Here is a 20,266-nt window from a genome sequence, read left to right on the forward strand (position 1 = left end):
TGTGGCTGAGAGACGTAATCGAACCTTGTTGGACATGGTTCGCTCTATGATGAGTCGTGCTTCGTTACCAATCTCATTCTGGGGGTATGCCTTAGAGACTGCCGCCCATATCCTTAACTTAGTTCCCACCAAGAAGGTTACCAAGACACCTCACGAGATGTGGACAGGGAAAGCTCCCTCGTTAGCACATATCAAGGTTTGGGGTTGTGAAGCTTTCGTAAGACGAGAGACTCACGACAAGCTAGAACCTCGTAGTGAGAAGTGTTATTTCATCGGCTACCCACAGAAGTCTTTTGGCTATCTCTTCTATAGACCAAGTGACAATGTTGTCTTTGTTGCTAGGAGAGGGGTTTTCAGAGAGAGAGAACTCATAAGTCAAAGAGACAGTGGGAGTCAGATTGACCTTGAAGAGCTTCAAGAGTCAGGAGATGAAGGAACCTCTGACACTGGCATGCAACCTGAGGAGGAAACTCCGGTTGAACCAATTGACCAGTCCTTACCTCTTAGACGTTCAAGTAGAGTTATTGTTCCACCCCAGTTTTATGGTTTCCATATTACTACTGACGGGGACACATTTATTAGTGATAGTACACTAGTAAATCTGGACGAACCTAACAGCTACAAGGAAGCCATGGCAGGCCCAGAGTCTGATAAATGGAAAGAGGCAATGGACAACGAGATTCAGTCCATGTATGACAACCAAGTTTGGAATTTGGTTGATAATGTACCAGGTCGTAAGACGGTCGGGTGCAAGTGGATCTTCAAGAAAAAGACAGACATGGATGGGAAAGTGCACACTTACAAAGCGCGATTGGTCGCAAAGGGCTTTACTCAAACTCCTGGAGTTGACTATGATGAGACCTTTTCGCCAGTTGCCAAAATAAAGTCTATTAGGGTAATGCTCGCAATAGCTGCGTTTCATGATTATGAAATCTGGCAGATGGACGTAAAAACCGCTTTCCTAAATGGGAAGTTAGCTGAGGATGTTTACATGAATCAGCCAGAGGGCTTCGTCGATGCGAAGCATCCAAATAGAGTGTGCAAGCTTGAGAAATCCATTTATGGATTAAAGCAAGCATCTCGCAGATGGAATCTTTGTTTTGACGAGAAAGTCAAAGAGTTTGGTTTTCTGCGAAACGAGGATGAGTCATGTGTGTATGTCAAGGCCAGTGGGAGTATAGTGAGCTTCCTCGTATTGTATGTCGATGACATACTACTCATAGGAAACGACATCCCAACCTTGCAGGAGGTAAAGTCCTGGCTTGGGAAGTGTTTCGCTATGAAGGACCTCGGAGAAGCTGCATATATTCTGGGAATAAGGATAGTGAGAGACAGAAGTAAGAGACTGATAGGACTCAGTCAGGATACATACTTGGAAAAGGTACTAAAACGTTTTAGTATGGAAAATTCCAAGAAAGGGGAGTTACCAATCCAATGCAATACCAAACTGAGTAAGACTCAGAGCCTAAGTACAGAGGCAGAGATAGCAGATATGAGCCGAGTACCTTACGCTTCCGCAGTTGGCTCGATTATGTACGCTATGACCTGTACTCGCCCTGATGTGGCCTTCGCTTTGAGCATGGTCAGCAGATATCAAGGGAACCCTGGTAGAGCACATTGGATTGCTGTCAAGAATATTCTTAAGTACCTACGAAGGACCAAGGAATGGTTTCTAGTCCTCGGTGGGAGTGATGACTTAAGGGTGCGAGGGTACAGTGACGCTAGTTTCCAGACGGATCGGGATAATTACCGATCACAGTCGGGCTGGGTCTTTACCCTGAATGGAGGAGCAGTGACTTGGAAGAGTTCCAAGCAAGAGACCGTAGCTGATTCAACGTGCGAATCGGAGTATGTTGCGGCAAGCGAAGCGTCAAAGGAGGCTATATGGTTAAAGAACTTCATAGGAGACCTTGGAGTTGTGCCAACCATAAAGGAGCCCATGGAAATTTTCTGTGATAATGAAGGAGCGGTTGCCTTGACCAAGGAACCAAGGGATCATGGCAGATCTCGACATATCGACAAGAAATATCATTTTATTAGACATCGGGTAGAAGAGGGACTCCTCGTTGTGAAGAGGGTATCGTCAGAAGATAACTCAGCAGATCCCCTTACGAAGGGACTGAGTAGGGTCAAGCATTTGAAGCACGCTAGGAGCATTGGGCTAAAGGACGATATTAGTTTAGATTAGATAGGTAGGAAACTTGTAATAGATAATTTTATATTCAACATTTGATGATTAAATAAAGGTGTTTTATTTATAAGAAAGTTACTATCCTATGTTGATTATTTATCTATTGTTTCAATTTTGCATGTTTTGACTTCCTGAATAATAAGATTATTCGAACAGTCCACAATCGATCATATGTTGGAAATAGATATGAAAGAAGATTGTCATAAATTAGTTTGTAGATTGTCTAAAAGGTTTTAGACATAGCAAATGTTTGCTGCAAAGTTTATGAGTGCTTATGAAATATGTTTTGAGCATTGGAATAAACCCGCACTTGCTAGTATCACTTCTTGAATGTTATCATAAGTGATCGCAAGATGATAATATCATATAATCTTAAAACCTAGAGATATGGTTGTTGTTTGCTAGTTGATTATATATTGATAATACGAAAACACATCAGTAACTTGATGTTATAAAACGTATTATTGTGTGTAACTTAGCTAGTAGATAATAAGAGCATATAAGTTGAAGTTTATCTGTTCCTTTTATTCTAAGAGGATAAAAGCGATATCTTGGCCACTCGATGATTTGGTTTGACTTATGTGCCGGGCCCGGTCAGGATATAAGTTGAAGTTTATCTGTTCCTTTTATTCTAAGAGGATAAAAGCGATATCTTGGCCACTCGATGATTTGGTTTGACTTATGTGCCGGGCCCGGTCAGGATAATGTTGATGTGTTCAACTGAATTCTATGTCGAACGAATTAGAGATCGAGAAACAGAATGCTAGACAATAAGTATTGTCTGCATGATATCTAGAACAGAGGATTATAGGATCCCTTATCTGAAGGACAGGATTTTGATCAGAGTGACAGAAGCGTATAAGAGCTACGATTGCTAATCGGATTCTGAAGACGTATGTGAGATATAGTTACTAGACTTATTCAAGTGGGAGACTGTTGGATTATTGTCTAAGCCCGTAACTATATTTGGTATGTACTTGACCCGGATGTGCATGGTCCTTCTGGGTTGCCTTCACCAAAGCAACTTGACAAGGTAATTTGATATGAGAGAGAGGATATTATGGTTTATTAGTATATTATAAGAATAATATATTAAAGGAGAAATCATATTTATTTAATTAGTATTAGTCATAAATTAATTAGGAATTAATTTGTGACTAAAAGAGATTAATTAAATAAAGGGGTATAAACTGTCAAATGTGTGATAGTTGGATTTTGGGCTAGGAAACCTAATGGACAAGAGGGGGAACGAAAATATGATGAAAGGATCATCATATTTCGTCCAAGGCCCTATTCCAGAAGGTTCCTTGGGCTGCTTGGCGCTAAGCTGTCCATTAGGGTTTAGACTGAAACCCTAGTAGCCTGCAAGTATAAATATGACCCCTAGGCTATGGAAATCGGCTAGACATTATTCCAAGAGAAACCCTAGGCCGATTTCTAGCATCCTCCCTCCTATCTCTTATTGCCTTCTTGCTACTTGGTGTTTGTGATCCATTAGAGGAATTACAATTGTGATTCTAAGCTCAAGCAAAGAAGATTCAAGCTATTTGAAGAGGTAAACATCTAGATCTGATGTTGTTTGTTATTTTGATAATATGTATGCTAGTTTAGGGTTTGCAAGACTTGGATTCAAAGCATGTACAATAGAGAAACCTAGATCCAAGCATTAGGGTTTGTATGAGCACATATGATTGTTTCTTATGCATAAAACCCATCAAATGGGTATATACTCTTAAGTATCAAGCAGATGGGTCATTGGAGAGATATAAGGCTAGGCTTGTTGCAAAAGGCTACACTCAAACATATGGGATATATTATAATGAAACGTTTTCTCATGTGGCTAAAATAAACACTGTTAGACTTTTATTGTCATTGGCAGCAAATCTCAATTGGAGCCTACAACAATTTGATGTGAAAAACGCGTTTCTAGATGGAGACTTGGAAGAAGAAGCATATATGGAGCCACCGCCCAGATTCAATCAAAAGTTTGGTACTAACCAGGTTTGCAGGTTAAAGAAAGCTTTATACGGTCTCAAACAATCACCAAGGGCATGGTTCGGGAGATTTACCAAAGCCATGAACAGAATGAAGTTTGAACAAAGTGTGGGAGATCATAGTTTATTTGTCAAAAGATCAAAAGACGGGAAGACTACTGCATTAATCGTCTATGTGGATGATATAATCGTCACAGGAGATGACGTGAAAGAGATAAAGATGTTGAAGTTGCAATTATCAAATGAATTTGAGATCAAGGACCTAGGAAGACTCAAGTACTTACTAGGAATTGAAGTTGCACACTCTAAGGCTGGAATTTTTATTTCCCAACAAAAATATATTCTGGACCTACTCAAAGAAACATGAATGATGGGGTGCAAACCTTCAGAAATTCCTATGGATTACCAGTGAAAACTTGGGAAAGGATTGGATGGACAATAAGTTGATAAGGGACACTACCAAAGATTGATTGGGAAGTTCATTTACTTAGAGGTACACTTAACAGCCGCATACAAGGTACTTCAATATCTCAAGGCTACTCTAGGAAAATGAATTCTATTTAGAAGAATTGGGAGACTAGACTTAGCAGCATATACAAACGCAGATTGGGCTGGATCCCCTCATGATTTCCGATCCACCTCAGGATATTGCACCTTTCTTGGAGGTAACCTGATCACATGGAGAAGTAAAAATACACAGGATTGATTTCCGGCTAATTAATTCCCTGATTTCTAGCTGACTGATTTAGTAAAAATACTAATCTTTGGAAATGATCTGATGCTGTATACATGTGTAGTAATTGGTGTAGATGATTTCTTTCCATTCCTAGGTCCCAAACATTGTACTATATATAGTGTTTCAGTCTTCATGAATAGACACGACATTTTACAGAACTATTTTGTTCATGTATGTTAATACTTAATACTCTGTATAAAATATTACACTAAATTAGGATAGTTGTGCCGAAGCACAGTTGGTATTGAAAGTTGATTATAAGGATTGTAGGCTTTCCTAGTGATGAAAGAAGACTTAAAAGAGATTCCTAGTTCAATTAAGTTTGGATACTGGGTAGCATCTTATTAAGGGTACCTGTGTGATCAGAATAGAGAGTAGAAACTCTGTTCGAGGAGATTGATCGGTGGAGTATGTCCTATGTACAAAAGTACTTTCTAACTACCAAGTATTTTTCAAAGCTCTGTATCTCAGGTGCTGCTTGTGCCAAGGTATTATTATGTTCTGGGGTACGAGTCCTACTCATACCAGGGTACTATAATGTGCCAGAAGTACTATCATGTACAAAGTCTTTTTCAACACTATTATGTGTCGGAGTACGAGAGCGTACGTGAGTAATTTATTAGTATTTCCCCATACTTTTTCTTTTGATGAGCTTTGTGTGTCAGCATTTCCTTTCACGAAGTAATTGAGGGAACTTCGTAGACTTCCTAATAGAGTGTGTCAGTAATAAACCACTACCAGGTATATCTGATGTTATATTGCCGGATAGGGTGAGTCTGGGGGTAAAATACCTCACTGTGTCAGACCACTGCTAGGCATAGTTATCTAGATAACCACCCCTGACTTAATTGTCTTGTGGTTTTTACGAACGGAGGTTTGTGGTGAAACTTATTCCATTCCCCTCATTTGATGTATTTATTGATCATCGTTTGCTGCCAGGGAATTTCTGAAGCAGCGTCGTCAGTTTGTTGTTCATATTGATCCTTTAGGCTAGATATTGTAAGATCATTGTATAGGATCAGTACGTGGGAATCGACGAGATGGGATAGATTGTTTTAGAGATATGATATATCCGTGTTAAGGATAATAGTTGGTTTTGCATGTTTGAGATATACATTATTATCACATTGTGGGATTGAAAACCCTATGTACTCACCAGATTTCCCAACCTAACCCACTCAGTTTATTGTATCACAGGTAGCGATGTTAAAGATACATTCTGCTGAGAGATTCAAGGAGTATTAAGCCACTAGTTTAAATTACTGTAAGGCTTGTAATTTTCGTTATGCTTATGTTTCTGTATTGACGATGACATCCCAATGTTTTAATATAAATAAAATACATTCGGAAACGCTTTGATAACATCTTTATCATGTTTTTCTTGGAACAAATTCCACAATACTATTCTTCAAAAAGGATATTCTGATCTTTAAATAAGCATAAACAAACTGGTCTTTTCTGGCCGTGAAAAATGGGGATGTCACATATTCCAACCTGATGGTTGAGGGGCCTGGGATATTCCAACCTGGCGATTGGTTGGACCCATAGTATATTGGCATTCCAACCCGATGGTTGAGGGGCCTGGGGTATTCCAACCCAACGGTTGATTGGGCCCATAATATGTTGTAAATTGTAATTGTTATCTGTTTATGTGTTGGTACTTTGGGGGATCTCACTAAGCTTTGGGCTTATAGTTTTGGGTTATGTTTCAGGTACTTCAGATGATCGCGGGAAGGCAAAGGCGTGACCGTACACATCCTCATTTTTTGACTTATGATTTTGGGAAACTTTGATATTGAACATGTTTTGAAAACTATGTGTAAACAATTTATGATTTTGGGTTGGTTTTAAAAGTTTAAAATTTTCATGATTATTAAGGATGTTACAACAACACCTGATGCTAGTAGCTCTTTGGTCATTAGTTCCACTTAATCTATATCGTTTTTCTTTTTCTTTTTGAAGGATATTTTTTTTTCTTTTTTCTTTAAAAATATATATGTCTACCCATACAAATCATGAAAGCCAATTTATCATTTTTTTCGCAACTGCTCCTCTGACGATCGTCACATTGCATAAGTTTACTTCAGATTCTAACGTGGCTACCTTCTCACGAAACTCATTCCACAAGGTGTTGATAAGTCCAAGGACTTCTTCCTTGATGACACCGATGTCTTCCTTCAATCCATCGTTCGTGTCACTTATCTCTGCAACGAACTGATCGTTATCCTTCCACTCAAGGATCTCACCAACGTTAATCTCCATCCTTGTCAGCTTGTTCTCAAAGCTAGCCAAGGTATCTACCGCCTGGTCCTTAATGCTCTTTTTGGATCGTCGACCCCCACCTTCATCGATCGGGGGAATGTTGACAATCTCACTTCCTTCTGTAACCATAATTTTTTTTTTGCTTGCACGAACTCTAGCTCTGATACCATGTGTCACATAATAACTTTTGCGAATAGTCTATCTCGTGTGCCACTTAACTTATCTTCGACTAAGTCAGGCTAATTTTCATCCTTATGATGTACTAATGACTCAAAGAAGCAAGAGATGTGACAAGGAACACTTCAAAGAAAGAAAGAAAACTTCTTTTATAGAACTCAACTTCTTTACAAGAGAACTTCTTGATGGTTTGGAGCAAATGAGCTCCACACCTCTTTTATAGGTGACTTACACCTCCTCTTAGGAAGTTTCTAGACTTCCATACTATACATGACTATTCTAGAATATTCTTACATTCTCTATATCTATCTGCAAGGTCCTGTAATGTTCTAGACTGTTCTTTAGTGTCCTAGATATGTTTAGGATATTCTTGGGTCTTCCAACGTGTTCTTGAATGTTCCATACTTTTCTAGGAACTTCCATGATGTTCTAGAATCTTCTAGTGACTTCCATTAAGTTCTAGAACCTTCCAATGTCTTCTAGGGTGTTCTAGAATCTTCCATGGTCTTCCAGAACATTCTATAATCTTCTGAAGTCTTCAAGTGCGTCCTAGATGTTTCCAGTGTCTTCCCGAGCATTCTTGATCGTTCCAACGTTATCTAGAGAAGCCAGGAAACATCTAAAAAGTTTGTCTGTAACAGTGCGATTCATATTCACACGGAGTTCGCTTCCAGAAATATAGCCATGCCCGCTCCCTCACATCAATCCCACGAGCCTCTTATCCTTTTTCATTCAATCACAACCAGTAGTAAATCAAAATATCAATACTCACATTGGGTTTAGGGATAATTAGGCTCGAACTGATGACTTCCACCACGTCAAGGTGACACTCTACCACTGAGTTATATCCCTTCTCTGCCCCCATGGTGAAATAGAACCGACTAATCCTAAGGCAAAGGGTCGAGAAACTCAACGACACTATTTTTGAACAACTTGGGATCGAGCCTTTTTTTCCTCCACTGTTATGGATATGAAAATAATGGAAAAATAGGATTCAGTTGACAACTGTCCGTATATGAAATTTCTGCAAATTATGTGTGACAATAATTCCAATGGAGAGGTTCTTACTATTGTTGCTAGAGGTGTTGATGATAATTGGGTTCTTGATTCAGCTTGTACCTCTTGCATGTGTTCTCACAAAGATTTGTTTACTACTTTTGAACCAATTTGCAATGCAGAGTCATTTTGTGGTTTTCGTTGTTCCCAATGCAAAATTAAAGGCGTCGGTTTATCAATTTCAAGATGTTCGATGTCATGATTCGAACCTTAACCGATGTTCGCTATATTGCTACAATGAAGAGAAATCTTATCTACCGGGCATTTTCTACGATGAGAATTACAAATATTCAAATGAAGATGGTGTTTTGAAGATCACAAAAGGTTCCCGAGTTGTGATTAAAGCCGATTTGAGGAAGACTGATGAGTTTTTACTATGTCTGAGACATTACCATTATAGGTTATTCTAAAGTTGCATTTTCAATCTCTCCCCTGGTTCAACATGTCAAGCCCAAAAGGTTGGACATTCAACAACCCAATTTTGACAATGTCGATTTCTACATCCAAGATTCGTATTCAAGTATAAATCCTTAAGGACTTTTGGCTTATTTTTGATTTCCGTTAAAGGTTGAAGGTTTATCTTGCTGAAGCTTGGTTTAGGATTGACGTGGAGTTTGTTAATGACGCTCCTAAACCTATTTATGCATGGAAGTATGTTTATGATCTAATGCAATCTTTTTATGAGAAGTGTTGCATATTCTACTGTGCAGTTTTTGCATTTAGTTTCCTTATTCGCAACTTCTATTCCACAGTTGCTACATGATCTATTTTTATAATAAAAGCCAAAAATATAATCTAATGAGGTATTAGATGATAATCAGGACTAATTTTTTAATTGGGAACATTTCTAAATATTAGGGCTTTTAGAATTTGGATAAGATTCGTTATAAGCTATCTTATAAAGCCGATTATATATGTTTTCTTTCATCATTCATCAACACAACACTTAACGATCAACACAACACTTCACTTAACGAGACAAAAAAAATGTCTTTTAACAAAGATTACAACTCATTGTGATTAAAAAAATTAGATGATTTTTACACATTCATGAGATGATACAAGAAAGAAAACAATTCAACATTGTAGAAAAGAAAACAATAATATAACACGTGTTAGATAAAAATGGTCTTTCTTTCTTTATAACTTGGAATGATGTTTCCATGGACACCCACCTTCAAAAGCATGTTGAAGCACATCCTCCATCCTCTTTGCAAGTAGTATCTACACACCAAATCATTCATACATCATACTTTCAAAAATCAACCCAATTATATCATTCTACTTTCATCTCTATAAAAAAGTAGTTTGTTATTTCATTTATTTATTTACCTCCAAACTTCCAAGAACAGCCGCCGGGACTTCAACCAAATCTTTCAAATTTCTTTCCGGCATAATCACTCTCTTAATCCCATACCGGTGAGCTGCCAACACCTATTTAAAAATTTCATAGTATAACTATAAACTTCCCAAAATAGCAATCTACTTATGTAAAATGACGAAACTAACCTTATCCTTGATACCCCCGACTGGTAAAACGAGACCCCGTAAGGTCATTTCACCTGTCATTGCGGTATCTGGTCTTACCCTTCTTCGACTAAAAAGTGATACCAGTGAAGTGACAAGTGTCACGCCAGCTGATGGTCCATCTTTTGGCACTGCCCCTGCTGGAAAATGTATATGGACATCTCGACCTTCTAGAAGATTCTTTTCTTCTGCACTAACTAAATCAAGTTCATTTGCCCGAGCTCTTACCTGAAAAAGGCAACCTACTTTCAAATTTTTTTCTTTGCCATGTCAGCATCAAATTCCACATCAGCAGAAAAAAAATAATAATAAAAAAAGGATGCCATCCATACCCATGTCAATGCTATTTGAGCTGACTCTTTGATGACATCACCGAGTTGACCGGTGAGGTGGAGATCACCTTTTCCGGCGGTGGCAGTAGCCTCCACAAACTGGACTTCTCCACCAAAAGCCGTCCAAACTAAACCAACAGAAACTCCCGGAGTCACCACCCTCTCTGCAGCTTCCTTATCATCATACTTTGGAGGCTGCATTGCATTCAATTGCATCATTAAATGACCATTTTACCCTTTCATGATTATTAACATTCATTGCTATAACTTACCCCTAGTATTTTTTCCAGCATTTCTTCATCCACAATCAAGGGTGACATAATGGTGAATATATTTGATATTTCATGATTATTAACACCACCACCCATTGCTATAACTTCCATTTCCACTTCTGCCCCTCCTCCTTCAAGTCTAGTTTCCAACAATGGTGAAGAAATTTGGTTGAGTGGAACATTATTATTATTATTATTATTATTATGTTGCTGTTCTGCAACTGTTACAGCTGCTGATCGAGCTATGGCAGCAAGGTTTCTTTCAAGGTTCCTCACACCAGCTTCTCTTGTGTACCTTTCAATAACAAGTTTCACCATTTCCTACCATAATATATATAAAATCAAATTATATAGTATTAAATATGATCACAGAAAATATTAGTATTAGAATAATTGCATACCTCGGGAAATTTTAGGAAATCGGAAGTCAAGCCATGCTGATTAAGGACACGTGGAATTAAATGGCGCATTGCTATTCGAAGCTTTTCATCAGATGTATATCCAGGAAGCTCGATCACTTCCATTCTGTCTAAAAGTGGCGGAGGAATTGGTTGTGCTCTATTTGCAGTCGCCACAAATATCACTTTTGATAGATCGAAAGGAACATTCAGATAGCTTTAAAGTTTATAAAAGTTAAGGAATTACACATAAAAGTATACAAAGATTTGTTAAAAATTGGTTCGTAATTAGGATACTGGTCGTTGAATGATTTATTTTGTTCAGGATCAAGAACTTCAAGAAGTGCTGATGCAGGGTCACCGCGAATGTCGGAACCCGTTTTATCAATTTCGTCTAGTAACATTACGGGGTTGCAAACGGATACTTTCTGAAGTCAAAATTGAATTAAGAAAGTCAAAGAAAAGGGTAAATTATAGAAAAACACATTATATTTTGGGTAATTTTGTGGTTTAACCGTTTATAAATTAGTTAAATTAACCTCAAATCAAATGTCGTAAAGCACATAATAAAAGTAAAAATTTCAAACCTATTTTTATAAAAAAAAAATGAAAAAGTTCACCTTTAATCCATCAATGAGGCGACCTGGCATGCTTCCAATGTATGTCCTTCTATGGCCTCTAATGTCAGCTTCATCTTTTACACCACCAAGTGATATTCTTATGAACTTCCTCCCAAGAGCAGCAGCAATTGATGATGCCAATGATGTTTTCCCGACACCTGGTGGGCCCACAAAGCATAATATCGGGCTTTTTGCATCCGGTTTCAGCTGCAATTCAAGAAATTCATCACAACATGGCAATGGAATGGAATGAACAATTCCATTCCTTCCATGATTCCATCATACAAAATTAAATGTTTTTCCAACCTTGCGAACTGCTAGATATTCAATAATCCTTTGTTTGACTTTGACTAAGCCATAGTGGTCACTATCAAGCCTTTCTTTTGCAGCTTTTAGGTCCAACTCAGCTTCTTCACTGGTTGTCTGCCATGGCAAATCAGCAAGAAGCTCAAGGTAAACACGTGAGCTGTTATACCCCGGTTGCTGAGGTTGCATTTTTTTCAATCTCCTAATATAATAACATTTTACATAAATGTTAAAAAAAAAATCATATTTATTTGTCAAGATTTTAACGAAACAACAACAATACTCGATATCCCATAATGAATGAGGTAAGAGTAAGAAACAATCATAATTGGAAAAGGAATTTACATTTTTGGTCCCTGAGTATATCTTATTTTTTCAATTTTGGTCCTAATTTGAGGTTTTTGACATGTTTTTAGTTCCTATTCCAAGTAACATTAACATGACTATATTTTTTGGGAAAAATATTGCAAAAATCACTATAACCAATGACCTAAAATATTCATTTTACTTGGAAGAATAGGGACCAAAAACGTTTCAAGAACCATAAATAAGGACCGAAATTGCAAAAGACAACATATTGGGACCAAAATTGCAAAAATCAGCTATACCTTAATTCCCTTTGTGCATGTTTCCAAATATTTGGAGGCATTCCAGCATCTTGCATCTTTCTTTCAAGGGCAGCCACGTCATCATCTTCATCATCATTATCTCCAAGCTCTTCTTTAATAGCCCTCATCTGGTTTACATTCAAGAAAAAAATTATATTAAAAAAAAAAAGAAAAAAAAATCCAAAAACATACCTGCTGGCGTAAAAGATATTCCTTCTGTGTTTTTGACAGCTGTCCTTCAACCTTTTGTGTAATCTTTTCTGCCACACGAATAGACTGATACATGTAATAATTTCATCAATTTCTACTATAAATTGCAAAGTTTCTAAAAATAAAATTATAAGTTTTTTTTACCTGTAAATGTCTATCAACTAATTCTGTGGCTTTTGAAAGCCTTACTTTTACATCAACAGAATCTAACATAGCCAGCTGTTCTTCAAAGCTAATCTCAAAGCTTGCAACAAATATATCTGCCAGTTTGTGCACAGGGACAGTTTCAAGAAGAACTTTAGTTCTCCCTCCAGTTTTTTGTTTCTAAAAATGAAATTTTGAAAAAAAAAAAAATGTTACAATATTACTTTTAATAAAATAAGAATGAGAATAGTGACTGTTTATACCTGTTCAAGAACAGAAATAAGCTCCATGGCAATTTGTTTAAACTGTCTAGACAATACTATGAAGTCTGTGTCTTGTTCTACTTGCTCCATTTCTAATTAAGATTAGAAAACTGTAGCAACTCAGCATCTTGAAAGACCCTAAATGATATAAACTTTGAAATTTAACATATTTATTTTCCATTTCATGTTTATTTTAATAGTTGAATAGCTCAATTACCAATGATGAAAACTTCAACTCATTGGCATAATGCTTCTTCAATCTTCATGCATGAATGGAATAATGGATAAATGATGTTGTTGTATAAACAAAGATTGTTTCTTTTTTGGACTGACTGAACTATTTGAATATGAAAAAATGACGATTCTACCCTTTTGTATAGACAAAGATTGTTTTGTTTTTGGATTGAATGAACTTTTTGACTTAGGGGATTCTTCCATTTTCTCAAGTGTGGCATCAAATTCTCAAATCTTTTCACTTTATTCAAATAGCATGAAATCCATAAAGTAAACATGTACATAGAGATTGAAAAGGAATAATGTGGTTTTGATGGTATACCAGCCTTTGTCATATCAATAGGAGAAATTCTTGCAGTGGTGTAAGTTCCTCTTGTGTTAAGCTCCTCAACACTAAATCTGCTCAATCCTTCAAGAACAACTATGTAAGTAACCCTACCACTTGGTTTCTCAACTCCTCTTGATAGATGTAATGCACGAGCAGCAACACCCCTAACATCAAACATAAAGTCATGAAGACAAAGAATTTTATCATAATTTGCTTATAAAATAGCTACATTAACAAAATATACCTTGTATGCCAGTTGGGTTCTTGTTGACTTTTCCCATCAAGCTTGTGAGAATCTGATAAACCTTGTTGATTCTTGGAGCTTCTATCTCCCAAATCAGCCCCTATACTCAACAGGGTCAATGTTACTTATCTTTTGTAGATGTATCTTGATGACATGTATATTGATGACATGGGAATCCGATATAGTTGTTATAATGATCATTTATTAAAGAATGACTATGGTTCTCAAATGATTGAAGAATAGGAAAGTGACCCTAACAAAATTATCATTTTAACTCAAAAGGAAAAGATGGAGTCATAATGAAATCACCACCTTGAGTCACCATGGAACCCTCTGCAACATCTCGAACAGGTAGAATGCCAATCAATCCTTTCTCCTCCCTCTGCCATAATTCTTCTTCCACCAATTTCACACTGCATCAATGGAAACACCAATCAATCACTTTGAGAACACCCCACAAACACTATTTGAATGCAATTTTAGTATAAAATTAGCTTATTTAAATGAGAATAATATTAGATAATTAAAAGCATCAACTCAATTTGAACTCCTCAGACTATATGAAACAACAAACTTCCAACAATATTATTCAAATTACAGATAAAACCATCAAATTGTTGAACCTAGAAATGGTAGGGCGTTTAGAAACCCAAAATCGATCAACTTGCCATGATGATTCATTTGCTACCAAACAAATTAACTAGAAAAGAGCCAAACAACCCAGCTTTTGAATGTATTCAATGAATTAAAAACAAAAGTTGATAGGATCATCATGTTAAAATCTATCAAAAGAAGCTACAATTACATTACCTGCTCGGCGACGTGCATTGAATTCGAATGATTGCGCCCGGCAACAATACCTTGTTCCTGAACGGAAGAATCCCAATTCGGCTCGGAAGTTCCACCATCAAAGAACACCTGAGAATATGTGTTACTTCAATCCTTGAGTAGGTTTCTGCGTGCAACCCTGAGAGTAAATATATTACACAGAATTGAGAAGAATTTTGAGAGGTGAAGATGAAAGATGAGTCAGATCGTGACAGCTTTTCGGTTGGTTTGATTTTTCATTTTTTCTATTCAATTATTGGGTTGCAAAAGTTGGTATACAATTACAAATTGCATTGAAATTTATTATTTTCAGTTTATTGTAATTTCAAGAAATTTTCTTGATTAAATATATAAAATGACCACAAAGATTTAAATAAATAGATAATGTGTATTTTTTTACGAGAGAAAAATAAAAATAATGATTTTTCTAATCACCTTTTAAAAATAGTTAAAAATTAAGAAAATTCCATATTAATCAATAATATAGCAAGTCCTTTTTACGATTTCAATAAATGCCTAAATGGGCTGCTATTTCATAGTCCTGTCTACTATTTCGTTGCTTATTAGCACAAGATACTTAAACCCTAAAAATTGTCCACCTCATTTTTTCAATTTCAATGCTTAGAGAAATGCTCTTACGACGAAAGACAGATCACCTATAAAGAAAATTCCTTTTTATTCAATGAAAAATTCTTGTTTGTATTCTATCATATTGGCTGAAACCAAGTAGTAATTTGTAATTATTATGTTTGATTTATGAAAAGATTAATAGATAAAATCACAAATGACAAGACCATGTGGCGATTGTACAAGTTTTCAATACATATATTATGCATTAAAAGGTTGTACGATTTGTACAGTCGCAAATGACCATGCCATTTGTAATTTTGTCACTTAGAACACTTTAATTGTTTATGCATTAAAGCCTTCTACTACGTAATCCTTTGTGCAATAAACTTGTATGAAATCGACAAAAAAAAAAAATCCACATTAAATTGCAAATAAGGAGAGAGGAAAATTCCACATAACTCCATATTATATGGAATATGTGGAAATTCCACATTCAAGTCATCTGTGTTTTTGCGTCGGTGAAAATGGTCAAACGAGTTTTTTTTATAGAAGAGTCAAAATCGCAGATAAAAAATTGAAATTGCAGATACATTCCTTTATTATGCTATTTTGTTGGTTAAAAATGGTATTATTTTTTAATTTTTGCAGATTTGTTTGAAAGTGATTAGAAAATGGTTATTTTTGTCTGCTTTGTCGTTTTTTATTAGTTATAAACGATTTTTTTTCTCAAAATTCTTTATATTTATTTTTGAAATAGTCATTTAAAAATATTTAATATCATCGTTTTACAACAAAACATCACATTTAATGTCCTTACATCGTATTTAATTTTTGTTACGCTTCTTTATGTCTTTGTTATATTTCAGTATCAAAACATAACTTTTTTTTTTCAAAATTTCATATTTTTGTAACGTCTCGGACATATTCTTAAAATTTTAGAAGATCTTATCCGGTCCAAAATCCAAAATCTTGAATCCATAATTCGAGTCCAAGATATGAATAAAAAATACACTTTTGTTGTCATAAAAATAATAAAGTTAGTCGGAACTAAGGTTCTAAAAAGCTCGCGTCATGGCGTGTCATGACTCCAAGGCTTGTGTTTGCCGTCAAGCTTTACTAAAATGCCGCCATAACTCATATATGTGTATAAAATCGAATAATATTTGAAAATACATATACAAATATTAATTATATACAAAATTGACGCCTTAAGTCACGCCTTACAAACGACGTGACTCACCAAGGCTCGAAAAAGCTTGAGGCTTGACATTGCTGCCAAGTCACGCCTTACGTTATTTAGAACCTTGGTCGGAACGCCCCTACTTCAAACATGATTAACATTTTCATAAAACTGAAAAATTAGATTATTCCTCTATATTTTATAATTCAGAATGGTCTTATATGTAAATATCCATATATATAATCTATAAAAACAAATGCATCAGCAAAACTATAATCGGTTTATAATTTTAGAGTAAGTAATGCTAATGATAAAAGGTGTTGTTTGTTTTTCCTGAGGAAAAATGTTTGCAGTCTGCGGACCACATCTGTGGACATCTGTAGCAGAAGAGGTGGATCAAACGTCTGTAGTCTGAAAAAGAAAACTGTTTGTTTTTTTAACATCTGCATGCTACTAAAATAAACTAAAATCTAAATAAACAGATTTTTTTTTTTAAATTTCAAAGTGATTTTTTAATATTTTTATGACTTTGTTATAAATAATTAACAAATCTAGATCAATTTTTATGTATTAATGTATAAAAAGTGAAAATAAAAATGGTACAACTTAATGTATATATTTGATAAAATCCAACAATTTTGGTCGCAAAGTTATATCTAAACATTGTAATTAGGAATCAAAAAATTTGATACATAAATGGATGTAAATAAACTTCGATTTTCTCAATTAAATCAATTAAAAACGTATCATAAATATTTTTCCAAGAAATTAACGATACTATAGTAAATAACGTTTATAAAATTTGGCACAAAAATATAAGAATATATTATGATTTTTGTCATATTTATATAAACAACTTTAACGATCATTATTGTAATAAAATTTTATTTATAAATTTGTCAAAAATATTATGTTTGTGTCGTCGAATTTTTTTAAAGTATTGTAACTTTTTTTCAAATTGTTTATCACTAATAAAGTTGGAATAAATATAAATTAAAAAAAACTAAAAAAAAATAAAGATATATTTGTTTTTTTAGGCTAGAAGACGTCTGAAGATTTTAGAAGACTTTGCTCCACATCTGCACCAAGAAGAGGGCACGCAAACATTTTAGGTGTGCAGTCTTCAAAAAAACAAACAGTCTGCGAAGGCTAATGTCTGCGCGGCGCAGACAAAAAAAGCCAAGAAAGTCTGCAGACAAAAAACAAACAACACCTTAGGATTCCTTTTAGTGTAAGATATATTTTAAAAAGTAGAATATGTTTACATAATTAAATTATCTATTTAAGAAGTGTATAGAATTTAAAAAAATAGAATATGTTTACATAATTAAATTATCTATTTAAGAAGTGTATAAAATAGTTCGAAAGTGTAAGAGTTCTAGGGCGCGTTTGGCTGACAGGAAAAGAATGAAATTCGAAGGAAAATGATTCAAATTTTTTCGAATTCATGTTTTTGATTGGACTTAGTAGGGGGAAAATGATTTCTATATAAATTTTTTTTTCCATCATATGGATGAAAGTAGATTCATTCCAAAGTTGGATGAAAAACATTCATTTTCATCAAAGAAAGTGACAGATTACAAAAATACCCCTTCTACTTATCAGAAAACCCACCACCACTACCATTACCATTACCCACCACCACCACCGCTGATACCGCCACCACTACTACTACCACTGTAACCGCCAACACCGTTGCCATTGCTGCTGCTGACCACCCACCACCACCGTCGCCGCCGCCATTACCCACCACCACCGTCGTCGTCATCGCCGCCTACACCACTACCACCGCCGTTGCCACCACCACTATCACCACTAACGCCGCCGCCAACCACCACCCATTACCACCACTGTCGCCGCCACCACCACTACCACCACCACTACCATCACCCACCACCACTAAAAACGCCGCCATCACCACTTCCGCCATCAAACACCACCACTACCAACGCCGCCACCACCATCACCGCCACCACCGCCAACGCCGCAACCACCACCACCACTACCAACGCCGCAACCACCATCACCACTTCTTCCATCACCCACCACCATTACCAACACCACCACCACTATCACCGCACCCGCCACCACCACCACCACTATCACCACCGTCACCACTGACGCTGTCACTACCACCAGTCACAGCACCACCGTCGCCACTACTACTATCGTCGTCACTGCCACCACCACCACCACTGCCACCACCAAGGCACCAACACCATCACTGCTATCGTCGCCGCCACTACCACCATTACCACCACCGCCGCCACCACAATCAACGCCACTACCACCCTCACCATCACTGTCGCCACCACCGTCGCCACCACCATCACCGCCACCCACCGCCCCCACCACCACCGCCGAAATTTTACTGTTTTTATAATTTATATAATGTATTTTTACATATAAGTTAGAAAACAAGGTAAAATTAAGCAAAACAGGAAAAAAATGTAATTCAGTCATTTTATATGAATTCCAATTCCATATCCTGCGAACCAAATAGAATCTAAAATTAATTTCAATTTCATTTACTGCCAACCAAACAACATATGAAATTTGATTCAAATTCCTGATAGATTCTTTTTTCAATTTCAATTCAAATTTTTTCAGCAACATTCTACGAACCAAACATGACCTTACTTCCGAAAGGAATTGAGGTTGTATTAAGAAGAAAAGAAGAAGAAGAAGAAGAATAATAATAGTAACTAGTATTCAATATTTAATAACCGTAAGTGTTTTTTACTAAACAATTATTTCAAGATAAAAAAAAAGATTGCATAAACCCGATTTTACTAAACAATACACACAGGTGAGTAACAATTGTTTTTTTTTTTTTTTACAATTTTCTATATCACATAGTAACTTAAATTCTTTTGTAAGCATAAATTTCTATAATAATTATATTTATTATATCCTAATTAATTTAATATATTATTGAACGTAGTAGGCTAGTAGCCAAGTGTTATGTGGATACTGGATATGTACAAATAAATGAAGGAAATGAGCATCTCACAAATTGGATAAATTCCTTATCCCTCATCCTGTACATATACATGGTGTATAAAGTCCCAATAATACAAATATTAAATATATTTTCTTGTAAGCTATTATCAATTGTACAATATACGCGATATCACAAAATCAATGAGTAACCGTGCCTACAATATATGATAAAGAATTAGCAAGACTAAACATGAAACTATATATATAAATACAAACTATTATATTGTGGTAATAGTTAGACTGATGGCACATCTAAAATCTCTTTGCATTAGGACTTGTAGTTTGGAACTTTGTTAGCGGCGCAAAGTTGAGGTTGGATTATTAAAGGTTCATATTTATCATTGTAATTATCGACAACTTTAGTCTCCAAAAAAGGGAGATGGAAGCATGGAACCTTGAAATTAACTACAATTATCTTCTTATGAAACTTCCTGATTTGGCTCGTAAGTCCTAACGAGATAACTAACCTACTTTTAAATATCATTCTATGGCTCGTAAGTCCTAACGAGACTTGAACTCATGACCTCTCATTTGAGAGTGTCACTCCTTATCGTTAGGACAAATGCCCTTTAATATTAAAACACCTCTAATATGATATCTTTTTATTTACAAAGCCTTTTATTAATTGAATAATTTATTGAAAAGTTTTTATTGTCCTGAGTTCTTTTCATACGACTTTGAACATACAAAGTAAAAACATTAGTAAAAAACATTATTATTGAATATTAAAAAAACAAAGGAAACATATAATATATTGTTATTACTTTTATAACTATATGATAA

At 35.7% G+C, this 20,266-nt stretch overlaps 1 protein-coding gene across 3 annotated transcripts; it reads right to left on the reverse strand.

Moving 5' to 3' along the window:
• Nucleotides 1-9,386: 9,386 nt before the first annotated feature.
• On the reverse strand, nt 9,387-14,949 carry LOC145119384 (lon protease homolog 2, peroxisomal-like). 3 transcript variants are annotated; one of them, XM_079055034.1, is made up of 17 exons: nt 14,713-14,949; nt 14,215-14,315; nt 13,903-14,002; nt 13,653-13,822; nt 13,097-13,188; nt 12,834-13,013; nt 12,672-12,755; nt 12,480-12,607; nt 11,872-12,070; nt 11,566-11,772; nt 11,243-11,373; nt 10,949-11,162; nt 10,548-10,868; nt 10,276-10,470; nt 9,926-10,171; nt 9,749-9,850; nt 9,387-9,640 (listed from the first exon to the last, which is right to left on the reverse strand). In XM_079055034.1, exons 1-17 carry the CDS (start codon nt 14,808-14,810, stop codon nt 9,557-9,559), a joined length of 2,652 nt encoding a protein of 883 aa, XP_078911160.1. In that variant the 5' UTR covers nt 14,811-14,949; the 3' UTR covers nt 9,387-9,556. The 3 variants fall into 3 exon arrangements, with proteins under 3 accessions (XP_078911160.1, XP_078911159.1, XP_078911161.1); XM_079055033.1 differs by having other exon boundaries at nt 11,872-12,073; nt 14,713-14,948; XM_079055035.1 differs by lacking the exons at nt 13,903-14,002; nt 14,215-14,315; nt 14,713-14,949 and having other exon boundaries at nt 11,872-12,073; nt 13,097-13,206; nt 13,653-13,782.
• Nucleotides 14,950-20,266: the final 5,317 nt, after the last annotated feature.

The sequence above is a fragment of the Lactuca virosa genome, chromosome 6 (genome assembly GCF_052849685.1).
Source record: "Lactuca virosa cultivar CGN04683 chromosome 6, Lactuca_virosa_CGN04683_v6, whole genome shotgun sequence".
Classification (NCBI taxonomy): domain Eukaryota; kingdom Viridiplantae; phylum Streptophyta; class Magnoliopsida; order Asterales; family Asteraceae; genus Lactuca; species Lactuca virosa.